At 39.7% G+C, this 26394-nt stretch overlaps 2 protein-coding genes across 7 annotated transcripts in view; both read right to left on the bottom strand.

Moving 5' to 3' along the window:
* The window catches only part of ZNF143 (zinc finger protein 143), a 39527-nt gene extending 28788 nt beyond the window's left edge, over positions 1-10739 (bottom strand). For 2 of the 5 annotated variants that reach the window (XM_074273284.1, XM_074273289.1), the window contains exon 1: positions 10654-10739. The gene's annotated coding sequence lies outside the window, so the exon portion shown is untranslated. Of the gene's footprint in view, positions 1-8625; positions 8749-9091; positions 9225-9250; positions 9386-10653 lie in introns of those variants that run through there. The other 3 variants (XM_074273286.1, XM_074273285.1, XM_074273288.1) reach the window with 3 other exon arrangements.
* Positions 10740-23106: 12367 nt separating this feature from the next.
* The window catches only part of IPO7 (importin 7), a 46678-nt gene continuing 43390 nt past the window's right edge, over positions 23107-26394 (bottom strand). For both annotated transcript variants that reach the window (XM_074273282.1, XM_074273283.1), the window contains exon 25: positions 23107-24286. In XM_074273282.1, the coding sequence (XP_074129383.1) occupies positions 24189-24286 (98 nt within the window). In that variant the 3' untranslated portion in view covers positions 23107-24188. The remainder of the gene's footprint in view (positions 24287-26394) is intronic.

Raw genomic sequence — 26394 nt, 5'->3', positions numbered from 1 at the left:
CTAGCTGACCCTTTCCATCCATCCATCTGCAGTTCCACCCACTATGCTTCATTTCCTACCTCTGTGCCTTTGCCCTCCCTTCTCACCTCCACCTCTGAGACCCCTGGTATTATTCTTCTTGACTCAGCTCAAGTTTTTTCCTGGGTGCTGGTGCCTTTTAGTTAAGGTTTCCCAGTATCTTACTGCAAGTATCTTGTGCATTCCAATTTGCGTTCATATCTCCCCCTTGCTTTGAGGGGCAAGGTCTGTTGATGCTTTTTCTTCCTTACTCTCCAGCTTTAGCCAAGTATCAAGAAGGGCTTAGTAAAGAATTTTTAATTGACAGATTGGAGGATCACAGATTTAAAGATAAAAATGGATCCAAGAGGCCATCTCTCTGACCTTGTCAGGCTCATGCAAGTTACATCACCCCCTACCAGAACTAGGCAAGAAAGGAGCAGAGGCAGGATTAGAAAGCAGCTCCTTCCTCAGTAAATGATTTTTATAATGGATGACTGAAATGATGGAGATATTTTACAGTTGCCTAATACTTTGTCAGCCAACACCTCAACTTTCTATCAATGCACTCTCCAAGCGTACCTCAAAGATTGTATACTATCAGATCTAAGCAATCCCCACACTCCCAAATAGTGAGGCTAATGAAGAGCAGGAAGGAGCCATCTTGTGACTGCTTGTAATTTTCTTCTGCTAAAAGAGCTTTGGGTTGTTTTGTAGGAAAAGTGGCAAAAATGAGATAGATAAAATGAGGCTGGGGTATTTACCAGCAAGTATTTTTCTATATAAACTTTCATTTATAGCAAATCTGTGCACTAAGTTATAGGATATAAATTGCTTTTTTGCAGTGAGATCTGATGCATTACAATTTTAAATACATTTTCCAATATTTTTAGAGACACACACATGTCACAAAAAAGTAGCCATTTAGTGGCCAGGATGACTATTAGGGCTCAGTTCAAAATTACTAGATTTTTAGAAATGTTGTTTACAATGCTGGCTTTAAAAATCCATTTCAAATTTATTTGCACTTATTTTCTGCTAATTGTCCAAAAACTACTAGCTTACAATCATACCAACTGAGTATTTGGTTTATATCTCTAGTAACAGAACCATAGTAAAAATGGTTAACAGTCTTAACTTAGTTTAAAAAATGAAACATCTATCTCTAACCACAGCCCAATACTAAGCTACTTTGTTATCAAAATACAGTTTGGAGGGGTATGAAGACTGATGAGAAAAGTTGGAGAACAATGAAGTTAACTGGGTTTCTACCAGCTGATTTATGATTTGGACCAACAATTCATTTCAAGTGGACAGGAAACCCTACTGTCTCTAAAATAGAAAATAAAATAGGAGGACTTCTAGTTTTAAACTTGAGACTATAAAATTATACTGGTCTTGGAGTCCAGAGGACTTGAGTTCAAATCCAGATCTGCACACATGATATTTACTAGCCTCGTGACTCTAGGCAAGTCATTTAACCCTAATTGTCTATCATCATCATCAACAACAACAACAACAACAACAACAACAACAACGAAAATCAAGCAAACAAAAAACCAAATCAATCCTCAAACATACATGACTGGGAATGAAGGCATGGAATCATAGGATGGTGTTGATGGACAAGCTAAGGACTGTGCTTTACTCCTGAATCAAAAATAGAAGTTCCTCCCTCTCCCACAATATGATTTCCTTATGGAGAATTTATGCAAAGACAGACAAAAATCAAACATGATAAAAAGACAAGGACCAAAGTTTTGATCTGTACTGCTGGAGATAAAGGAATCATGAATCTAAGTATCTAAGGAATGAAAGCATTAATTTGGAGAAAGTAATCAAACCCAGATCTCCTCACTTCTCCAGGGGGTTTTCACACATCTAGAAAGACCATTCTGGGTTGGACCTACTTGATACTGACCTGGCAAAACTCCAGTACTTCAGCAACAAAGCCTCTAATGGAACCAAACAACAGGAAGGCCACAGACCCTCATAAACCAATGGAAAACTATAGACTCCCAGATGCAGAGACCAGTGGAGGGAAAAGGGAGAATGGAGGGAGCAGAGCTGGTGGGCTTCTGTCATCACTGCCAGGTTCAGCCTCAGCAGGGATACTGCTCCAGGGTTGCCCCAGCCAGCTCAGGCTCCAGGGGACCTGCAGGGCTGAAGCCTGAGAAGACTTTTCCCTCTGTCAGGAACCCTTACTCCCATCCCAGTTGGGATAAAGGGCTTCATTCTTTCCCGGCCTCCCTCCGAAAATTCATGGTGTGGCTTTCTAGGGTTTAGAATGAACACACACAAGTGCCTTCCTGAGTCTCAAAGTTCTGACAAACCTCCGGATGGAGCTCAAACACTGTCCATGAGCACGATCAACCCATCTCCACAGGCATCCCTGACATTCAACAGGGTCTCGGCCCCCCTACATTCCTATTACTGACACCATTTACAAACAGAGTGACCACTTACAAAGGGCTTTCCTCACAACAGCTCCCTGATATTCAGAGGGGAATCCAATCTGGATGGGCAGTTCTCTGTACCACTCTCCTGCCATCCCATCATAGGTATTCATTCCCTCAAATAGGAATCCCAACTACCAGCATCTCATGCTGGGTCCTTCTTGTGTGTCCACTTTTTAACTCAAAGGACTAGAAAAATAGAGACCCGAGGAGATCTATGACACCAGGTAGGTCCAACAACTTTTTCAAGTGATCTAAAAATTCTAACAATTATATTTTAACTCTAGGAAAATTCTGACAATTGTTTTCAATGAACATCTATTTTCTCTCCATCTCATTTTCCCAAGGAAAATGGGGAAAAGTATTCAAACCCTTTTACAAATACATATTCTAAGCAAAAGAAATTCCTGCATTGGTCACAGCCAAAAAAAAAAAATCTCATCTCCCTCTGCAGCCAAATCCTGCACTCTTGTGTGCCTCAGTCATTACTGGTCCTTATCAGAGCCATCTACCACACAGTCTTGGCCCAGTGCATCTTTCCACAACCTGCTGCTTACTCACTTTAGTGTTTTACAGCTTTTACTACTGGCAAATTCTCTCTTCGAATTTAATCATGAGAATTTAATTATGAGCATAGTACCCAGGAAGTGAGGAATCAGTTTCTTAATATGTGAAACAAAGACAAATTCATTTTTTGGTGAGCAACTACTTGATACCATGACAGTGTTAGGAAAAACCTCTAAGTACATTAAAATATAGGCAGGTAGAAGTTCTTCCATGACCCTGATGAAATTTAACACAGAGCAGCAAGAGAGAATATATTAGCAGAAGTAGGAGAAAGTTTCTTTAGTCTTTACTAAATTCTGACATTAGAGAATAAGTAGAACTGGATATCTAATCTTTAGGTAGGCAGCAGATTAATTATTTATTTCTTTAGGGCAGGGTCCTTTAACTGGAAGATGAAATACTATGTAAAAATTTGGGACCCTTCAGAAATGCGATGCATGCAACAGGCTAACAGAAAGAAGCTGGAACCTGTTTCCTGAAGGCAGTTGGGAGCTATACAGAGCCTGGGGCTGAGACTTGTGGGACTGGGTTTCTTATTCTCATCACAGGAATGACATCTCAGAGTCTGAAGAGAAATGCTGATGGACAAGGGCTTTGAGCAGCTTGGAAAGCTGAACCAGAATTAGGAAAGATAAAGAGGACAAGGGAAGTGCTGTGGTCTGGCTTTCTTTCCCTGAGATGAGGAGCAAAAGGATGCTTCTGGAATGGAATCTGATGCTATCCACCTCAGAAAATGCTTCCTTTTCTTATTACTTTAAATATATATTTCATGTCTTAATGAAAATCCAGAGCTTGGATGTTACTTCATCCAAAAGACACGTCATTTCATGGGTTATATGCCAATGTTGGTTTATTAAAAAAATAAAAATCCCACTGGTCCAGCCCCAACCCCTGCTCCTATCAGAAGCTGTATAGCTCCCAACTGCCTTCAGGAAACATTGTAGTGTCCTGTTGTCTCTCAATTGTAATCCTTCTCTGGGAAGTTTCTTTTCTGTAGGTACTGACTTAGCATCTGGTAAAAACCTAACATCTCCCCTTCTTTTGATTTAGAACATAAAGAGTGGTCATGACCTTGAAACAAAAATCCATCAATATGGGAGGTATTACAACATAATTACATAAACACATAGTAATATAATACATGCTAGAAGTGATGTAACAAATAACATGATCAAATAAACATAAATTGAGAATTTATACATGTCCATAAGTCCACTGTCCTTTAGTTCATGTGCCAGAAATCCAGTAATTCCTGCAAGTCCTACAATAGTCTCATCTGTATTAGGAAATCCAATGATTCCTGCTGGTTTTAAAGTTCCTTAACAGTCTCCTTATCAGTCATGCTCTTTCAGTGACAGATGTTTCTTAGATCTTCTCCTTTGTTTTGAGGTTTTTCTCTTTTTCTGTCTCTCTCCAGGTACTTGTTGCCACCCATCTGTTTCATTCTGTCGGTTAATATTCAAGCAAACCCTCTCTCTTAGACAGTTAACCTATCTAATTTCCTCCTATTTACCACTTTTTAAATCTCTTCTCATCATCTGGCAATTACATTGGAGTTGTTTGCACTGGACACAACCCTGTTGCTTTAAAAGGCCTGTATTCTCCCCAAGTATAATCCATTTCTGCAATCTGATTGCTTTTTGGCTGGCTGATCACATCAGAGTCCGGACCTTCTAAAGGCTCTTTGGGTATAACCTCAGTTGCCAACATACCCCACCTATCTTTTGATTGATATCTTGGAGCTGGACTCTGCCTCTCATTTCGCTGGATCAATCTACAGTCAAAGGCCCAGTGTAAGCCCTTGTGACATTTTGGACGTGGAGTTTTAGGTCTTCTCTCAGCCTGTCTTCTCACTCTACCTCCCTATCTACACTGAGCTCTTAGATGTCCAACTTTTCCACATTGAAAACATTTTTTAAATTTTAAACTTTTTAAAAACATATTTCCAGGGTGCTTTAATAATTACAATACACTTCCTCAGGCCAATCTTGTAAGTTAGGTAACACCAAAAACATTTCTATCATTTCTATTTTGTAGATAAGGAAACTAGCTCTTCCCCTCCCAGACTCAGCTCAAGTGCCACTATCAAGGTCCAGCTAGAATCCTATCTTCTAGGAAGTTTTTTCCAATTCCTCTTGGTTTCTGGTGATTATTTCCTTCTTATCTTGTATACAGCTTTTCTATACATGTTTGTTTGAATGTTATATCCATTGGATTGTGACCTTGAAGGGAGAGGTGACTTTCTTTTGACTTTGCATCCTTGTGCCTGGCATATGGAAGGTATTTAATGCCAGTGATAGTGATTATCTCCCTAAGACTTCTTCTTAACCTATTCTCCCAACTATCCTAATTACTTTGGATGTCCCCTTTGTCCTTTTATCAGCATCAGCACATACCACTATATATGGTAGCTAATATGAACTGAACAACATTACCACTTATATCACATAACTCATTAGAATTAGCCCATCAATCTGTAAGTACTTAGTATGCACCTATGTGCCAGGTGCTGGGGATATAAGGACAAAGAGTGAAACAATCCTTACTCATGAAGACAAGTCCATATAAAAATATATGCAACATAAATATATGGTGAATTAACAAATATATACCACTTGGTTAAACAGAAGGGAGTTGGAAGGGAAGACATAATAGCAGTTGAGGAATCAGGAAAATCTTGTTAAAGACTGTGCTTGAGTGTCTCTTTAAGAAAACATTTCTCTTGGAGGTGAATGTAAGAAGCAAGTCCACTGCAGGCACCAGGTTTGGCCAGGAGATGGACAGAGAGAAAGTTGACAAGAGCTTCAGCCTCCAACCCTCTGGGGAAAGCATTTGGAGCCCTCCTCCTCTGGAGTCTGCTACCATCTGTAGAGGGAGCACCTTATTACCCTAGCGTGGCAGTAGGTTGTTCCATTTGAAAGTGTACCCTAATCTGCCTTCATTTATTGTCAAAGGGATGGAAAGGGAAAGAGGAAGGACTAGAACAGGAACCTCGAGATCATCAGCAATCTCTTCTCTGGGGCTTTGCAAGTTTACTAGGCATCAATAAGAATGCTAATGAGATATTGAGCTTTACTAAAAAACATATATCACAAATTAGGGAATGACTCTTGCTTGGGTTTGGACCACATCTCTATTTCTATGCTTGATTATAGATATTTCACTTTAGGAAAGTCACTGATAACCATCATCAGGACAGCTAAGATGATGAGAGGGCCTGGATAACATGTCATAAAGGGAGCAGATAAAGGACCTGGGATTGTTTAGCCTGAAGAGAAATCTCAGGGAGGACATAATAATAATCACTAGTTATATGAAGAATTGTCATAAGGAGAAGAGATTAGATTTTTCTATTTTGACTCCAGAGAATAAGAGAAGGACCAAAGGGCAAAAGTTTCAGAGGCAGACATAGGCTAAATTGGGGAGGGGAAGGAGAGGGGGGAAAGTTTGTGATTAATTTGAGCTATCAAAAATGGAATAGGCTATTTCAGGAGTGAGTCAGTACCCTCTTCATTTGAGGTCTTCAAGAATAAGTCAAATTTCCACTTTTAGGGGGATGTTGTAGAGGGAAAGTTAGATTCAGGTTGTAGTGGATGGCCTCTTAAGTCCCTTGTGACCCTGAGTAACTTGGTTACTAAGCTAGGGATTCCATTAGAGACACATTTAAAAAAAAAAAAAAAAAAGATTCCATTAAAATAATTTAAATTTTACCCTTGTTGTTCCAACAAGAATTTTTAAAAACATGGTCTTTTGAATCACTATGGAACAGAAAGATAATGTAATCCAACCTCCTTTTTTTTTCTATAGGCAAGGAAACAGGAATGTAGAGAATGGAAGTTAACTGTCCAAAAATCCCAGCAAGGTGGTAGCAGAGGGTTTAGTCCCCAACTTCTTAGTCCAGGGATTTGTCACTCTTAACAAGGTAAACACCTCTGAGAATGTGGTCCCCTTGTGAATTAATCCAGCATGAACTGCCCTTCTATATGATCACAACCCAAGTCACAGATATATGGAGCTGAAAGGGCCAATTTTGGTCATTTAGCCCAAATCCTGTCCAGAAGAGAAAACGAAAACCTTTGTCTAATTGTTTTTAAAAACCTTCAAAAATAGCCTGGTCACAAAATGCCTGACACAAAAATCTTTCTATGGCTTACATGTTCAAATTAAATTTTGCTCAATTTAAGAAAATACTAAGTATGGTAAATAGCTGGGTTTCAGTTTTGCCTCTTGACACATATAGGCCATGTGACCTCAGTGCCCAGGCAACTCTGACTAGAATTTGATGTTCACTGGTGATGAGACTTTCCTCACTGTAATTCCTCTACATCACTGAAATTACAAGTGTGGACTTTGACAGATATATGTCTCACTGGAGAAGCAGCATGGTTTGGTAGGCAGAGGCAGCAGCCCTGAACTAGACCCATCCCTTAACTTCTATGTGCAGCAGACCAGAGGTGTCACACTTGTTCTCTGCAGGCACCAGCAAACCTAAGGGGTGTGCCTCCCAAACCAGATTAAAATGTAATTGGGACATGTTTAACAAAATTGACAAAAACCGAAAACATTAATTTGAAGGCTCCTGAGTTAATAAGCAATTAGCAAATTTCTGTTTGAATTTGATCTCACTGCTCTAGACCATTCTCTAGAAGCTGCAGGGAATGTAAAAATAAACTCCCTACACATTGAATCCACCAGTCCCTAGGACACACACAGCACTGACATTGTGTTATATATGGGGACGCTAAGGAAAAAACCATTCCTCCCCTCCAGGAGCTCACATTTTATTGGAAATCTGAAAATTGTGGGGTATTCTTCATGTGCACTATAAAATTGTAAAAACAAATACAATGTAAAAATACTATTGTAACAGAGGGCTTGAGGTCAACTTTATAGGAAAAAGTAATAGCAACGTATTTCATCAGAAAGCCCTTACCTTCTCATAATCTACACATTATGGATGATGAAAGAAGGGTGTCACTATGTTGCTATCGTCAAGACATTACTTTTCTGAGCCTCAGGTTCTTTAAATCTGGAGATACTAGACTAGATCATTATTAAAACGTTCTAACTTCAAAGTTGATTCTCTGATGTCCTCTGTTTTACTCTCAAGAGTACTGAATTCTTTCATCTCTCCTCAATAAAAATAAAAACTCTCTCCAGTACTAGTTTCCCTTCATTAATAAAGTACACTCCTGGGATGGCTAGGTGGTGCAGGGGATTAAGTGATTAAGTGGTCCAGCCCTTAAGTCAGGAGGAGCTGAATTCAAATCAGAGCTCAGACACTTAACACTTGCTAGCTGTGTGACCCTGTGCAAGTCATTTAACCTCAATTGCCTCAGCAAAAAATAGATAAATAAAGCACGCTCCTGGTTAACAGTTCACTACTTTGTTTCTTATTAAGACAAAGTCTACCATCATCCCAATACTAGTTCACCCTACAGTTCTAAAATTCCCATTCTTTCTACATAGCAGATGTTTACCTGCTTAGCATCATTTTAATCTAGTCATTCTGCACAAAAAAAGCCAAGAGCCAGGGAGATACAAAACTCGAATTTATAATACTACATCCTCCTTTCATTTACAAAACAAAAAAGCAATCACTCACCTTCATTTACATTTTACTGAGGGGTGTCAACAAAGATAAACAAGTGAAAGCAAAAAACTATACATAATAAAAATAAATAAAGAGGTAATTGGGAGAATCAATAAAGGCTTTTTGAGAGATACAGGGGCCAAGTCTAAAATCTTTAGTAGGCTTGCAATTGTCTGGCAATTTGGCCCCTTAATTTGCACTTCGTTCATTTCAATCATAGATGACTTTTTCTTCACATCTGATTTACCCAGTACTTCCGAACCATACCTAATTCTCTCAATTATGAATAACCTTTCTCCTTTACATTTCCGTCCTATTTTTTTTTTGTTCACAATCCAGCTCACCATCTATCCTTTGATCAATGTCAACTCTTGAGCCAAATTTTCTGTATTATAATTTTGCACCTTGAATCCCTCAGCACCTAACATTTACTCCATATAAATATTAAATAATCACCATGTAATAGAAAATATCTCACATTTAAAACTTTATAGAAGGATACTCTGGCGTTGTTTTTGAAAATGCAAGACTTGAGTCATGTCCCACTTTAATTACTAGCTTCGACCTTTAATCCTAACCATTTGAGTCTACCCTCATCTGTAAAAATAGGGATAGGCTTGGGGACTACTGGCCTCACAGGGTGGTAGAAGGATCAAAAGCTTTCAGGTAAGATCCAAGACGCTGCGTAGACTAGAACTTCACACATGGAGGTTGGCCATTCCCGTCGTTCAGATAACTCACGTCGTTTTCCTAGTTAACCCTGAGGTGGGTGGTCCAATACTAAGCCCGTCTTAAAGATGACACCAGTGAGGGGGTCAATTGGCCACTCGAGCACAGCTGTCCGAGCCAGAGCGCTGGGCCGGGCATTCCAGGCGCCCAGGACGCCCCGAATGCACAAAGTAAAAAGTGAGTGGTTAGTGAGCCCACGCCACACAGCTGAAACCTCGCAGAGCCAGGAGGAACTGGGGCTTCTGACTCCCGGCCCACGTGTACGGATTTGTCAAAAAGTCCCCACTTGCACGATCCCAACTAAGTGACAGTAACACAGTTTCCGCCATTCTCCCTCCACACTTCAAGTCGAATGCCGAACACTCAGGCAGACCTCAAGAGGTAAAAAGTATCCAAATCACACTCGGCAGCAATTCCAAATCAGTGGACATTTGAGAAAACAGGCACGGGCAGAGGCGGAGTGGGAGGACCACGGCCCACTCCCGTCTTCCCCCTAAGTGTTGCTTTTGTTAAGGATTCAGAGGGAGCCAGGGACCCGAGCAGCTCCCGGGCCCCTCGGAGCTCCGACAACCAGACTCCGGAATGTCAGAGCGTAACACACAAATTTGGAGCCTTTATTTGGAAAGGGCCCGCCAAACAGAGTCTAACGAGAGGTGACTGAGTCCCTTCCGCCGACCCGAGTCTCCAGGGCACCCGCCCGGTCCCGAGAATCGCGATTACCGCGATTACCAACAGCCCCGCGGGGCGCGAGCGGGACGACTCCGGACGGCGCCTACGCTCCCCCTCCCACCTCCCGCCGGGCCCGATCCCGGGCGTCCCGCCGGAACCGGACCCCAGCTCCGGAGGCCAGCAGCCCTGGGGTCACGGCCCGCATGGGCCGCCGCGGTTGCCGCGGGCGGGAAGCGCGGCCCGAAGGCCTCGGGGTGGCGTTCGGGCTCCCGCGGCGGCTGCGGCTGCGGCTCCGGCGCGGGCTCCCCCCGGGGCTCGCGCCAGCCCGCTCGCTCGCCCGCTCGCTCTCGAGCCCTCCCCGGTGGGCGGGCGGCCGTCCCTCGGGGCCGGGGGGGAGGGGCGGTCGGGAGGGCGCGAGAGCGGCCCGCGGACGATGAGGGAGTCCCACGGAGCTGCACCCGCCGCCGCGAGTTATTAATAAACTCCGCTTCTGCCCCAGGCCGCCGCCCAGCGCCCGGCCCCCAGGGCCCAGCTCCGGAGCCGGGGGGCCGGGGCCGGAGCCCTAGCCGGCGCCGCTGCGCTGAGGGCGGCGGCCGGGTGGAGAATAATGCACACTGGGTAAAAACACATTTATATACGAACCTCCGAGAAAATTTTCCAACAATTCCTTCGTCCGACCACCATGCACCAGGACAGGAAACAGCCGCCCCGGCCCCAGGGCCCCGCAACACGCATAGAGTCTTCGAGGCCCGCCCCCGGACTCCATTGGATCACCGCCCCGTCATTCATGGAGCCATTCGTAATAGCCATTGGTCAAAACCCCCACGACCGGGAAGAAGGCGGCCTCTTCTGTGCTCTTCCCCGTGACGTAGACACTTCCAGGCTTAGGAGCTTGCTACTGATTGGCTCTCCAAGGGTGCGGAACACAAACTCCACAGACTGAGTGGCTGAGAGCTCCGTCTGTTCCCGTCGGACTACACCACTACGGCGTGTGAATTATGCCGGTTCTGGGGCCTCAGCGGGAGGCGCCATTTTGTAGTGAGGGAGAGAGGCTGGCACTTGAGATTAGCGGGGAAGGGAGAAGCGTCGGCGGACGCCATTTTCCCCGTGGACTTGCCGGCGGCGGCTTCTCCGCCTCCCGGGGGCCGAGTCCTTGGGGTCCGCGCTCTTGCGAAGATGGCGCCAGGCCGAGTGAAGCATGCAGAGGACCGAGGAATTGAGCCGACCACTCCCCGGGGTTCCCAGGGGACTCTGGCCCGAGGTGCGCCCGATTGAGCGAAGGCCGCTCCTCCGGCCCGTCTCCTCTGTCTCGGAGCGCGAGCCCTTGTTCGGGACCCTCTGCCTCTGGAGACGAGCGGTGGGTGACCCGCGGGGGCAGCAACCTGGAGGGAGGAGGGTCCGGGCCGGGGGCTCGCCTTGCCCAAGGGGGCCTGTCCCGATGGGGGAGGCGGGCTGGGCCGTGTTTGCTGTCTCAGAACCCAGGAGCGGCCCGAGAAGTTGGGCTGCTCGGACTTGCCGGCCCGTGCGGTGGAGCAATAACGATAATAGTAACATTTAACGTGTTAGGGCTGTGGATGTCTGGAAACACTTAAAGATTAGCTAAGGGATTTACCTGAATTACTTCGCTCGCGTACTCGGTGAGGTAGGACGGCGAACGACGAACGAATGAATGCGTGCATGCAGTATTTACTAAAGCGCTTACTAGGTGCAAAACACCGTCCTAAGTAGCGGGAATTCTCTCGTTCATTGTAAGAGGAGATCACCCTTAGGCAAGTTGAGTCAGTTGAGAAGGTCCTTTAGGGAGGCCGCTTTAATGTCGTTTACTCTGATAGTCGCGAAAGGTTTTTGATGTTGACATTAGCCGGTTGCTGGAGCTGTGGATCTGACCAGGCCTCAGTTTGCTATTGCGCTTGACCCGCTTACTTCTTGGGATGATTTTTAGGAAAGGCCATTGGGAACTTGGGGTATAGGACCCCGACTATTGAGAACTCCGGAGGAAGCAAAGGTGGCTCTCCGAATTGCTTGGGAAATTTTAATGGAATAGAAAGTGGAATGGGGAGCAGGGCTATAGAAAGTGAATGAGAATTCAAAAAGAAAACAAAAGGGTATTGAGTTCTTTGGGAACTTTTAATGGGGTATAAAAAATGGAGAAAGCTCTGAGTTTCAGGGGATTTTTAAGGATGTATGTTAGAAAATGGACTTATGGAAACTCACCAGAAGCAAAGATCTGAATTTTGGGGAAAATTTTAAGGATGTATAGAAAGTGGATTACTATGAGAATTTAAGAGAGTTAGCAAAGGTGTTTGAGTTTTGCAGTAACTTTTAATGAAGTTTGATGTGAAAATGTTGTAAAGGACTCCATTTTTATTTGTGGAGACTCCACAAATGGCCTTCCATAATTCAGGAGGGACTATTAGCTAAATTTAAAAAAAAAAAAAAAAAAAAAAGACTTGTGTGGGCATTTTGGTGATATTATTCAGCTGTTAAGAAACAAGCTCAATGGTTAAATAACTTCCTTAAAGTCATTTAACGTAATCACTGAGTATAGCCAGACTAGAACCTTAAACAGGATCTTAAACTTCAGAAGCTCAGTTATAAGTATCATCTAGCCAGAACTAGCCTTTAATTGTGGGTGGCTGGAGCCAAGCAGAGCAGGCTAGAGAAAGTCTGCAATGAAAAGGTTTCATTTCATTGTGAAGGAAATGGCTTGCAAGCAAGGAGGCAGATTAAATATTTATGCCAGGGCCCCACCCCTACTGGAGGGACCCAAGGCAGGGTGGGAGACTAGGTTGATCTTGACAGGATTTTTCCTGGTGCTGCTCTGAGCTGAGAACACTTTCTCCAAACAATACAGGCATTAAGCAATTTCACCAGAGGGAGGAGCCCAAAGGACTGTTGTTGTGCCAAACAATTTGCTTGCTGGGCCTTAGCTCTGGAAAACAGAGGGTTGCCTAATATTTTGACATTAGACACAGTAGAAGCCATCAACTCCTACCAGAACATGAATCAGTCATGTGTCAGCTTCCCTCTGCAACTGCCATCCATTACTCTTCGATCTTCTCTGCTCCACCAAGCAGAACAAATCTAATCCTCTCTTCCACTTGACAGCCTTTCACATTTTAAACATTTCCGCAATCTACAAACATTTCAGCTATTTGTGGTAGGCACTGTCTGAAGAGCTGAAAGGCAAAAGATGTCTCCCTTCCCCCGCAAGGACCCCAATCTGACAAATGAGTTACTTAATTTTCAAGTAGAACTACTCAGTTTCTTCTGGGATCACTTGATTCAGAGATTGACTTAAGTTCCAGAACTTGAAATTGTTAATTGCTAACTGTTCCAGAAGAAAAGTTATTCAAAATATGTCCTGCCTGATTAGCCTTCAAATTGCATTCTACTGACTAGAAAAGACCATTTTCTTAAATAAGGAGCTCACCTTGCCTTCAGTGAGACACAAAGCATAAAATTACCAATTACCAGGCTTTTGAAAGAAGATCAGAGATGTGGAAATAAAATCTATCTCTTTGATACTGGGCCCTCTTTTTTTTTTTTTTTTTTTTTTTTAAGCCAAGTCAAGCATGATGTGTTTGTGCTTCATTATGTTGTAATCCTCTGCTGTGTGTTCTGTGAAATGAAAATCCAGAGTTCATTGGGCTGTTGTTTTTTTTTTCCCTGAGGCTGGGGTTAAGTGACTTGCCCAGGGTCACACAGCTAGGAAGTGTTAAGTGTCAGAGGTTAGATTTGAACTCCTGAATTCAAGGCACCACCTAGCTGCCCCTTGGAATAAGTTCTTACTAGAATGTCAGCTGCTAGAGGGCAAAGATGAGGTCTTGTTTCTCTTTGTATTCCTGCACACCAGCTTGACTGTAATAGCTTATAGCCTTGTTGAAAGGACTTACAGTGACAAAGGAATTAAAACAAGGGAAATTTCTGTTCTGCCTATAGAAGTTTAGAAGCATGTATGGCAGGTACATCATGGCTATTTATCCCCCTCTTACTAGTAGTAAGGGATAAGATGTCCAGGGGATGAATTCCTCAAAGAATTGAACATTTCAAACTATAAATAGAGACTTAGTAAATGCCTATTGAGAGTCCTTCATATTCTTTGTAAGATGTAAGCATTGCAAGTGTCTTCAGCAGATCCTTTAAAATCGTAATGTAGTCCCACAACACCCTTTCCTTGTCACTGCCCTTCCTATATGATGTGGCTCTATGAACTAACACTGCTGCAGTAAACAAAGCTAGAAGAGGGCTGGTAAAAGTGATCAAGATATGGGAATAGTGAATCAGTGTGACTGATGAAAAGTAATGCCATTATGGTTAAATGGGAAAGAAACTTAAGTTTGAGAACTTGGAATTGTTTTGAATAATAACATTTATTATTCAATGTTAATATTGAATTATTATTCAATTTATATTGATTTGTTAATACAGGCTGCAGTACATTTTTTTGAGCATATTGCATGTAAAAAAAGTTTGGATTATGTGCACTTACCACTCTATTAATATATGCATTATGAAAAAAGTATTTAATGACTGTCATAGCTGAAAAAGATAACACCAAAATAGGTGTGCAGAGCAAAGTCTAACCTCAATTATCTTGCCTATCTCTGATCTTCATATTCTCCTTATAAGTTCCTTTCCCACTACTGCTTTTTAACATGCCCATCTCCTTCATCCTTAGAAAAACTCACTAGACTTCATCTTTTTTAGCCATTGTCCTATACTTCTTTGTCAGCCAAAACCAGAGAAAGAATTCCTGTCTTGCCTGTCCTTTTTCAGTCTGCTTTAAGAATTGTCATTTAACCAAAACTACTCTTCAGTGTTACAGATGATCTCTTAATTGCCAGGCATTAATTTTTTTCGCATTTGTCGTCATCTGTGCTGTATATTGATAGTTTATGACTTCTCATGAAAGCTGTTCTCTGGTGACTTGCATGGTCTTCATCATTAGAATATATTTATACACTCTAATCTGGACCTTTTCAATAGATAGTTTTGTTGGTAACCTAATCAACACAAATAGTGGGGTTTAATTAGCATTTTTATTCCTGTGACTCTTGGATTTGTTTCTAGACTTTGGACTCTTTCTTTTATTCACACATATCCAATTGCCAAATCTCTACTTAGTCATTTACTGTTCTCTATCCCTTTTTGTTCACAAAATGTATCATTCAGTCCTTTATCACTTTTAGTAAAGATTATTGCAATAGCTTTCTAATTGATCTGCCTTTCTTCGCATGTAATCCATGCCATACCTCCCAAAATTATTTTCTTTAAACAGGTTTGGTCAAGTCACTTCTAGGATCAAATATAAATTCTATCTTTTAATACCCCTCATAGGCTAACCTTGATAGATCTTCCAAGCTTCGCTGTATATTGAAACTTCACTTCAAGATTTTTTTTTTAAACAAGATAGAAAATTGTTTCTTCTGAGTGGCTGAATAAATTATGGTATATGAATGTTATGGAATATTATTGTTCTATAAGAAAAAAACAGCAAGATGATTTCAGAGACCTGGAGAGGCTTACATGAACTGATGCTGAGTGAAATGAGCAGGACCAGGAGATCATTGTACAAGGCAAAAAGATTATGAGTATCAATTCTGATGGATGTGGTTCTTTCTGACAGTGAGATGATTCAGGCAAATTCCAATGATTTTGTGATTAAGAAAGCCATCTACACCCAGAGAGGGGTGTGGGAACTGAGTGTGGATCACAACATAACATTCTCACTTTTTGTTGGTGATTTCTTGCATTTTGTTTGTTGCATTTTCTTTCCTTTTTAGCCTCCTCTTGTGCAACAAGCTACTGTTTACGTATATTGGAATTAACATATTTTAATATGTATAACATATATTGGATTACTTGTCATCTAGGGGAGGAGATGGGGAGAAGGAAGGGAAAACAATCATTGATCAAAGATCAATGTTGAACATTTATCTTTGCATGTTTTTTAAATAAAGCTTTAATTTAAAAAATTGTTTCTCAAGTTTTAAAAATTGTTTTTAGCAATAAAAATCTATATTTTCAAAATGTCCTGTGTTTTGCCTCATTCTGTCTACTAATATCATTAAAATATTAAAATATGCTATTTCACAATTTTCGAGGAAGGGGTAGCAATTTCCAGGTTGAAATAACAAATTCACAATGCCCATTCTCTTTGCCAAAACATAGGTTTATTTAGAAGACGTTGCAGACAAAATGAAAGGTAAAATGGGCACCAGGAGTGGTAAATATGAAATATATTTCTGAGAGTAATAGTTACAAAGGAGTTTGGAAGAATCCAGTAAAGGAATATCCTAAGGCTTGAGTACACAGTTGGACGTACTAAGTTGGAGTTAGTGTCACTAAGTCAGTAGAGGAGTTTGGTAGAATAGCCAGAGGTAGCTAGAGTAAAGACAAAGACACCATTAAATGAAAGATAACTATGTTGCACCTAGTCCTGAGAAGGAGTTTATTTGGGGTTTTCAGGGGAGAAGGGGAACTATTTGGTAGTCCTGAGGGAAGGATAAAGCAGATTGTTAGAATGCTCTTTGAAGACTAGTCTAAAGATAAATCATTATCTCAATACACCACCTTGTTATTCCCCTAATCCTGTGTAGCCTGAAATTTTAAGTGTTACCTAGCAATAAGATTATATGATAATCAATTCCGATGGTTGTGCTTTTTAAACAAGGAGGTGATTCAGTCCAGTTCCAATAGAATTGTGATGGAGAGAGCAATCTACACTCAAGAGTTTGGGACTGAGGGTGGATCACAAAACAGTATTTACATGTTTTGTTGCTTTTTTTCCCCACATAGCAACATAGCTGTTAACAACTATGCCCCTCTAAATCATGTCACTTCTGGTATCTTCATAATCATTTCACAAGGGTCACTTTGGCAGCTGTGTAGATTGGAGTAGGGACTAGAACACTGACAAGTGAAGCAGACAGACCGGTTTAGGTAAGAAGGGCTGAGGTCCTGAAGTTAGAAGGATACATTAGAGAAACTAATAAGAAAAACAGATGAAATAACAGCTCTAGAATTGTGGACAAACAGTAAAAAACATAGATCTCACGGGGGGGGGGGGGGGGGGGGGCTTTTATTGGCCAGTCAGTGGGAACCAGAGTGGTTTGGGTTTTAAGCAGAGCCCTTAAGAAATTTAAGAAATTAGTCTGAACTAAAAAAGACAGCTATGTTGTCTCACTGGGGCAGCTCCTTACAGAGAATGTCCTTTGTTGAAAATGACCATTTGAGTATCAATTAGATTTGAGTTATGGAGAGCAACAAAGTCAGGAAGGAGGGGGATGAAAAAACATACAGGTTTTGACTGTGAATGGGGGTGCCACAGATGAAAACCTGTTATTTGGAGGAAAATGTTCACATCTGGCATTAAAAGATGTGAAGACACATGAAGAAACTACTGAGGAATCAGGTTTAGTCTTTGTGACCCTATTTGGGGTTTTCTTGACAAAGATCATATACTAGTTTGCCATTTCATTCTCTAGCTCATTTTATAGATGAGAAACAAACAGCATTAATTGACTTGTCTGGGCCCATACAATTAATGTCCAAGGCTACATTTGAACTTGGGATCAAATTTATAAAAAAAAAAAAAAAAAAAAGAACCATGCCCCACTTGATCATCAAAAAGTCATCTATACCCAAAGGGATATAAATTAATACATCCTTTAACCAATAATGCCACTATTATGCATGAATACCAAGATTTTTTTTTAAAAAGGATTCTATATACAAAAATATAGCAGCTCTTAAGACAAAAAAAATTGTAAAACTAAGGGGATGCCCATCAATTGGGAAATGCCTGGATAAACTGGTATGTTTGTGGTGGAATATTATTGTTCTGTGGAAAATGAGCAGAATAGTCAAGCCTCGAGGAAGCTCAAATAAAGTGAAATATACTATATACAAAGGGATAATGTGAATGACTGCTATTCTCAGCACTATGATGATCTATGACTAAAGGATTTAGGATTTTTCTATCTATATATCCAGAGAAGTGTCTGAATACAGATTGAAGTAAACTTTCTCTACCGGACATCCCCCTTCTCTTTTAACTTTATTTTTCTTGAAGAATTTTTTTTTCATTAGGGTGGTATATATTCTCTTTCAAATTTATGGAAATATTTTGCTTAATTTCACATAAGGTTGGAGTCTGAAGATAAAGGAAAATATGAACAAGTTTGAAAATAAATGTAGATGGGAAAAAAATTTAGATTTGGACTCGGGAAGATGAGCTCAACCACCTATCTGCCTTCGCAATAAATAATGACAAGTTTGCAAGAGAAGTCAGGGCTGAAAAGATTATTTAAAAAGGTGGTAGGTGACATACATGGAAGATTAATGATGTGTTGCTTTGGAGAATATGAAGGAGTCAGGAATGATTAGGCAGGAGGAGGACAATTATTTTTTAAGCTAAATGAAGAAAGGTGGTTGACTGAGCAGTTGATTAATAGCATAAAAGAAAATCCACAAAAAGCATAGATACAATACTTTTAAAATGTGAGATATTTGGGAATTGCTTTAAGGACATATGAAAACATACATACCTATAACATTCATTAGCAGAAAGAAGTGGAAAAGTAAGAGTTTATGTTAGAGCTTTGCTAATAAAAATTTAGATTCATTATAAAACTCAGATTAGACCAAACAGTAAAATCCATAGGAAGGAACAAAAAGCATAGAATTTTGAGAAATCTAAAAAGAACAAAAAGAAAGAGGAGACCTGAAAATATATTATATAAGGTTACTGGCCTTTTTTCCTTTTTAAAGATTCAATCAATGAATCTTTAACCAAACAGGATAAGAATCAGAAAACAAAAACCAAACCAGTAGCCTAGTATTCAAGAAACCCAAGAACAAAAAGTTATTCTCCTAAATATGTAACCATCGCAATCTTCTAATCCTATTACTTTTTAAAAATAGAATTGCTCCCTGTTATCTCCAGGAACGAATATACAATCCCGTTTGGCATTCAAAGATGCTTTATTCAGATCCTCACCTACCTATCCAGGCTTTTTTGGGTACCCTCTACCTCCCAAATCCGCCCTCAAGTGATACTGACCTAGTGATCACCTCTAGTGATGCTTTTTTCCCACAATTACTCCTAATTGTATTTTCATTTATTACTTAAGACTGGAATCCCCTTTTCATTTCACCTTTCCTGATTCTCTAAACACAAGTATTTCTCTCAATTAGCTGAATTTAACTTCCATACAGTGTGCATGTTATCTCTACCTCTTCATTGAGGTCCTCCTACCCTTAAAATGGTCCCTGCGTTATAAAATGAATGACCAAAATTAAGTTGGAATAACTAGGCCCAGCCAGGTCAAATAGTTCACACTAGATTGATCATCCACTGTCCCCTGATCTAAGAATTCTGATTTCTCAGTCATTTCTAACGCACTTAAATCTTTCAATAATCCAAAAATACCTCCCTAGAATAATGTCATATAAACTGTAGTTTTACAGGAAATGTAGGGAAGGAAATAGCATTCATAGTACCACTTTTGTGGGAGCAAAGAATTGAAAAAGTATGGAGAAAATAAATTGGCATAAGAAGGAATATAACAAAAAACAGGCGTTTATTAGATGTGTGGGAAATAAGCTAAAACACAAAAATTTACATTGATAACTTAAAAAGAAAAAAAAAAAAAAAAACTGACAAGATACCTTTAACTGATGACTGACTTCAGGGGACCAATGTGACCATAACTTCCCCCTGCAGCTCAGCAGATAGGAGCAGAAAGATCACAGATGTGGAATGAGATATATGTTGTTTAGATGTTGGCAATAAGTTTTTTTAAAATTCAATTTCATTTTTAGCTCCAAGTTATCTGTCCCATCCCTGCCCATTGAGGAGAAAAATAAAATCCATTACAAGTATGCAGAGACATGTAAAACAACCTGCTGTATTACCCATTTTCAAAGAAAAACGGAAAACATGCTTCAATTTGTACTCGTGAGTTCATCAGTTCTTTCTGAAGGTGGATAGCATGTTTCCTATTTTGTTTTGTTTTTTTTGGTATGTATTTGTTTTGAGAGAGGATAGGGGTAATCCTTTAAAGTTTGCAAAGCACTATATGCTGTTATTTAAACCTTACAACACTGTAGTATCTATTAGCTGAGAGAACGAACTGACTGCTACATAACTAATTATAAATCTAGACAGAGAATTTGAAGTCTGACACTTTCCATTGTGCTGCCACTAGCCACCTTATATACAATTCCATTCAATCACCACCTGTTAGTCCTCCATATTGCTCAGCATCGTAGACTTCATGGTTCCAAGAAAAAGCTGCATTTTCAGAAGAGGGAAGTTGGGGTCACATGTCATGACAGGTCCAGATAACAAAATGTTCTTTCCATTTGACAAGTACCACACTGCCTCTAAAATGTTTTCTCATCAACTTCAATTTTTTTTTTTTTTTTTTTTGGGAAAAAAAAACTGCCCATTTTTAAGCGCTGGTATTCCACAAATGGCTTTTTCATCAAAAGATCCATTGATTCAATGATGACTTATAAATAGATGGATCTGTTCTACTTTGGTAAAAGCACTAATCCTGACAACAGAAGAATCTGCTGTGGTTGGTCTTCCCTTTAGCAGAAACCTGTCAGAATTTGTATTGTCAGCTGGAGATCAGGAGTGCCTCCACTACAGAATAAGGCCCTTAGACTTGTGTCCTGGTGCAAGTTAATTTGATTTCAAATTAAACCTAACACTACCACTGTTTTGATGGAAGAAACAATGTTAACTTCATACAGAATCTAAATATGGATAGATACACAACCTTAAGTTCAAAGGGGACATTATAAGAACCATACCTCGCTTCATTTAAATTTCTCTTTAAGAATGATAAAGGGAGTAGCTTTAATAAATGTAAGCCTTTGTGGAGTCAGAAAGGAACAGCCTAACCTGGCACTCAGGACTCCTTTACCAACAGGTGAAGCTCTATGGCAAGGGTAGCAGCCAAATTTCACCAGGTTTATCAACAAAGAGGCATAGGATTTTTTTTCTCCAAACTTTTAATAGCTAATTAAGTGAACAGACCAACAAATGTTTACATAATTCATTTTCCCGTATCTTCCTGAGAACATGATTATTTCTTTTACCCTCAATATTAAATACAATTGCCAATGCCTTTTCTTCATGCTTGCTCCAATGGGTGGCCAGCACATGAAGCGCCAAAGAGCCATGCCTAGGCCTACAGTTGGCCACCATTGCTCTAGAGTTCTGGTCTTCATGAGGTGAGCATTGAAGCCACCATCTTGATAACTTGTGGAGATTAGCAGCCAACATTTTATATATAACCTGTAGAGAAACAAATTTATTTCTTTTATTTAGTACTAGGAATATACATTTCTACAAAATGGATGACTTTTGCTCCCAAGGATGTATGAGTAGTAGTATTTTCGCCTGAACATTTAATACCATCCAAGATAAAAATGTCAAGCCTCTACATTTAGTACATCCATTAAAAAAAAAAAAAAAAAAACAACCCAAAAAGGAAATAACAATAAAACTGTTATTCCACCTATTTGTAGTTAAAATTTTAAGAAACAAGATCAAACTTTTTAAAATATGGCAAAATGGATATAAGGTATATAAACTAGTGATAATTAGTTATACTTAAGAATGAAGTTTTCCTTGTAGTTAATAAGTATGTCACTCAGTAAGTGTCATCACTATTTTACAATAAAGTCTTAGTAAATTTGCCAAATGAGGTCTCTTCCTATTTACTTCTTAAACAAATCCCATCGAAGAGAATTCCATTTTATTTAAAGTTCAATGTTGAAAAACTATACTGAATTTAACAATAAGCCTCAATTTTGCTTCCAAACATCTCAAACACCAACCATTTATTTCTTCAAGTTAAAGTACCTTAGTAAATGAGAACTTTAATACTATGAAATGAAAATAATAAACCTTTATTAGAGATGGACTTTTCCAATGACAGATTAGTAATGTGAAAATTAATCTTATCAATTTATTTAATAATGAAGTCTAAAACAGGAAGCCAAAAATAGATTATTTGGAACTGAGAGGAGGAACCTAGAGGGATGGGGAAAAAAGAGGTGGCAATAGGTGGCTTTTCTACAACCCCATTCAAGTATTTCCACTCCTATATGTAACACCAAAAACATATAACTGTTTCAGGTTTTTTTTTTTTTTTTAAACTATAATAGGTTCATGACAGATTCAAGCACCTGGATGATGCTATCAGATTCACATGAGGATGACTAACTATACAAATTGATAAGAAATAAAGACTGTGGCATAGTGACACACTTGATCTCAACATTAAGAGAAACATGTAAGTCAGTATCAACTATACTGATATTCAAATGGCCAGCTGAGTCTTATACCCAGGGCACAGAATGAGGTCAAATGCCCATATGTAAGCAATGTGACTTGTTTAGGGATGCCTTCCAATAAGGTAGGTATGGGGATAAAAGTTTTAACTGCTTGCCCTTCAAGAAAACCGCACATTCCAAAAAGCAGACTTAATTATTAACATACAAGAAATACACAAAGACAAACCATTTTTCTGAAGTTTTGCATTTTGAGTATCAATATGTGCAGGTTTCATTTTTACAAATGTAATCAATTCTCTAGCCTGTTTGAGACCCAACAGCATTTAAATTAAAATAGCTTAGAATTCAGTAACACAACACTTTGATACATGTTAATATGTGTGTGTATATATAATATATAAAACCAACCCAAATCAACAATGACTAACTAGACAAATATTGAAGATCAATGATCAATGCAAGATAAGAAACTAAGGATTTCTTTTAGAGGTGTCAATAGGTTGAGGGATGGCAAACCAACCTCTATGCACCATCTTGCTGCTGGCTTGTTTTGGGAGTGGCATCAATAGTGGTCCCAGAGAGAGCTGTGCCTACTGACTGAGTTAAAAGATATCGATACTGTGATAGGCACAGAGACACACGTGTGGTAGTTTAAATGCAAAATCAAAAGGAAATCTAACACTGAGCACTATTAGGTGGTGCAGGGGGAAAAAGAAGTCATTCTAACAGAAGTTTTAAAAAAAAAATTAGGAAAAAACCGCATCAGATCAAGCCGTATCAGCCGAATTAAGTTCTTTTAATAGATTGCATATATAGATGTTCATCCACACACTTCAATCAACTCTTTAAGAGCAGAACTTAGGTCCAATTTACATGCTTCAGAGAAGATAACCTTTCTCATTTTTACATTAAGGTCTTATAACCAAATTTCCACTTGTACATTGAGAGCCTTAAGAAAAAACAAAGGACACAGAGGGTGTTGCCATTTTTTTTTAGCAGCAATGAAGTATCCACTAACCCCTTTTTACATACCGAATTCAAGTCACTGTCAGAGGTGAGTGCACCACAGTCACCAGGTACAAAACTGCTAGTTCATTTTTAAATTAATAACTTGAAAGTACCCCAGCCCCCCTCCCCATTACATCCCTTCTTTTTATAAACAGCAAACATTTTGCTATTTTATACATAGGCTAGCAGGCTTGTTTCAATATGAAAGTGCTAATTCATTTACAGATTTGTATCAGTTATGTAGTGCTACAATAAGTGTCCAATAATCTATATAGGAACAATCTTTGATAAATGGAAATGATGAAGATTAAGTAAGGCTATCAGATTACCTTATTTACATTAAAAGAATAAAGAACCAATGGGGGAGGGGATGGGAAAGGGAAGGAAACTGGGCAAAATATTCATAAATGTAAAAATTACATCTACCTTTGAGCTTGTACTGTAAATGAGACATTTTAAATAGTCCTGCAGCCCATGCCTAATTTTTCCTCAGAAAAAGAAAAGCTGCCTTATGACATCCCCTCGTTTGTTTGCAGATCTCCACAGTGTGTCATTTGAAGCTCCAAAGTCAGGTTCTTCTTTTCTTCCAAAAAAAATTGAAAACAACCCTCCCACCCCCAAACAAAACAAAAACCACCCTACCCTCCCCCCACCCTGCCCAAGACCCCTCTGGTTTACTTTCCAGTGCCAGGTTGCATGATCAGGTCCCACTTCCTGGGGTTTCTGTCCAATCTATTGATCAATTAGTTTAGAGTGAGCTGTAGAGAACACAAACCAGTTCTGGAACCACTACTGGGAGGAACACAAGCTCTTTACTACAATCACACGGTAGCAGGAAAGAAAGGGATAATTCAATTCATCCCAGGGGCTGGACCTCCAAAATTGAATGAACTTGGCACAACTGGAGCGTTGAATTTGTATCCTCCATGTTTCTCAATCATTTTGGATTCTGAAAGACAAAAGGTTTATTTTTTACTAAATTTTTTGAAAGAAAGAATTCATTACTATGTAAAGATGCAAAATGATAAGCAATATCTTTTAGAGTGTGTGTGGGGGGAGGGCAACTCAGATAAAAATTTGTGGCCTTAAATGATCCTCTTAGCTCATGTTTCTACTCTTCTAACACTGTGGCATAGGGATGCTTACTTATACCTATACTAGCTAGAACATGGCATTATTTCCTCTGGGACTCAGTTTCCTATTGGTAATGAATTTTAAATTTTCAGGCTGTCTTATTTGGACTAAAGTTTTAAATCTTTCCTACTATGAAAAACGGAAATACATTTTACACATTTTAATACAAGGAGAGAATAGCAAATGTCAAGTAGAGTAAATGGTATGAAGGACAAAAAGACAAGATTTTTTTCCCATCTGTAGAAGCACATGATATAATTTCTGATTTAAATAAGGACCAGCATCATTGTATGACTCAGGATCAAAAGTCCAGAAGTCGTTCCTTCCCTCATGGGATGGGCCAAAAACTCCTCTCCCTTTTTAATTTTCTTCCAAAGAGAGGCTAATATGTTCCTATCAGGGTGATTCAGTGATGTCACTGCTGTGGGGAAACTTTCTGAATGAGAGGTGAGAGAAGTTAACTCGCCTATGGTAAAATGCTACAAGCAACATTGTAAACAGCCTTCCTCATTCTGAGCCAGACCACGACTGGCATTCATCCACCCTAAACCTAACAAAGAAAACAGAAGACCAACTCATGTGGTACACAACATGCACAACTCTGTGACTTCCTTTGGGGTTTTCTTGGCAAAGATCATAAATAGTTTGTCTTTTCTTTGTCAGGTCATTTTATAGACAATTGAGGCAAACAGGGTTAAAAGTGACCATCCAGGTTATACAGCCCCTAAATGTGGAAGGACAGTAAGAGGAGGCTTCCTGACCCCAGGACCTGCCTACTGTGCACTATGGTGCCCCCTAATGGCTTATGCTTGGGATACAAATTCGTAAACTAGAAGGAAAATATCAGTCAGATTACCAGAATGAGGGGGTTACCAGAGAAGGTAGCACCCAAGCTCATTCTTGAAAGGAGACAGGGATTCTGAGGAGATGAGGCAGAAGTTGTGGAAAACTAATGTTGTAATTTGGCTAGAAATTCAGACCACAACAAGAGTAATAAAAATGAAATAATGATAGAAAAATAAATGGGAATACACATGGAAAGTCTTGTGCATCAGGCCTGGGATGACAGCAGTATGATCAGAAAGGCTTCAGACAGAACAGATGTAGAGGCAGAAGCAGTACAATTCTAGATACTGAAGGGTGATGGGAAGTTTGAGATTCAAAGATGACTTCCAAGGTTTTTTTTAATAAGAAAACCCAAACTAAGGATAGGCATAAGTTTAAGGAAGAAGGAAACCATTTATGTTTGGGGGTTAATGATTTTTTATCTCACTGAAGAAGTGACAAGAGACAATGACTAGAACACACTAGAGAGAGAATGGGGAAATACAAACGTGGGATTTAATACTATTTCAAAAAGAAAGGTTTTACATTAGGAGATTACAGGAATTCTTGGAAAAAGTTGACTGTCAAGTAAATTAAGTCAGCAGCCCTTTTTGGAAGTATTGAGAAAAGAAGGTGGTGATGGGATGAGTGTACAGATTCTCTGAATTAGGAAAATCAGTTAAGGTTGAAGATGAAAGAGAATAACCAATAACAGGGACAAGTGAGGAAATGAGGGGTTTCAACTTACACTGAGAAGAATAGGCAATGCCTTTTTCACATGTAAGGAGGAGAGACTGAATAAAGGAAAAAGGACTTTTAGAAGGGCTTTTATTGTTTCAAATAAAAAGCCAAGGCAATCTTGAGAGAGGAAAGGACACTGAGAAAGATTCTCAACAGTATAAATGAGAATAATTGTAACATTTTCTACCAGAGTATTCTGTGAACAAAATGCTTCCTGAAACTTGAAAGATCAATGTGCATTCAAGTTGTTGTTATTATTACAGGATCAGGTTTACATGTTAATATTATGATTCTAAAAGATTTTCCCAAGATTTCCTGTGATTGCTAATTCTTTGCTTCCATACGATGGAACTATGA

The sequence above is a fragment of the Sminthopsis crassicaudata genome, chromosome 6, assembly GCF_048593235.1.
Source record: "Sminthopsis crassicaudata isolate SCR6 chromosome 6, ASM4859323v1, whole genome shotgun sequence".
In the NCBI taxonomy this organism is placed as follows: domain Eukaryota; kingdom Metazoa; phylum Chordata; class Mammalia; order Dasyuromorphia; family Dasyuridae; genus Sminthopsis; species Sminthopsis crassicaudata.
This window is presented reverse-complemented; position numbering and strand designations above follow the sequence as displayed.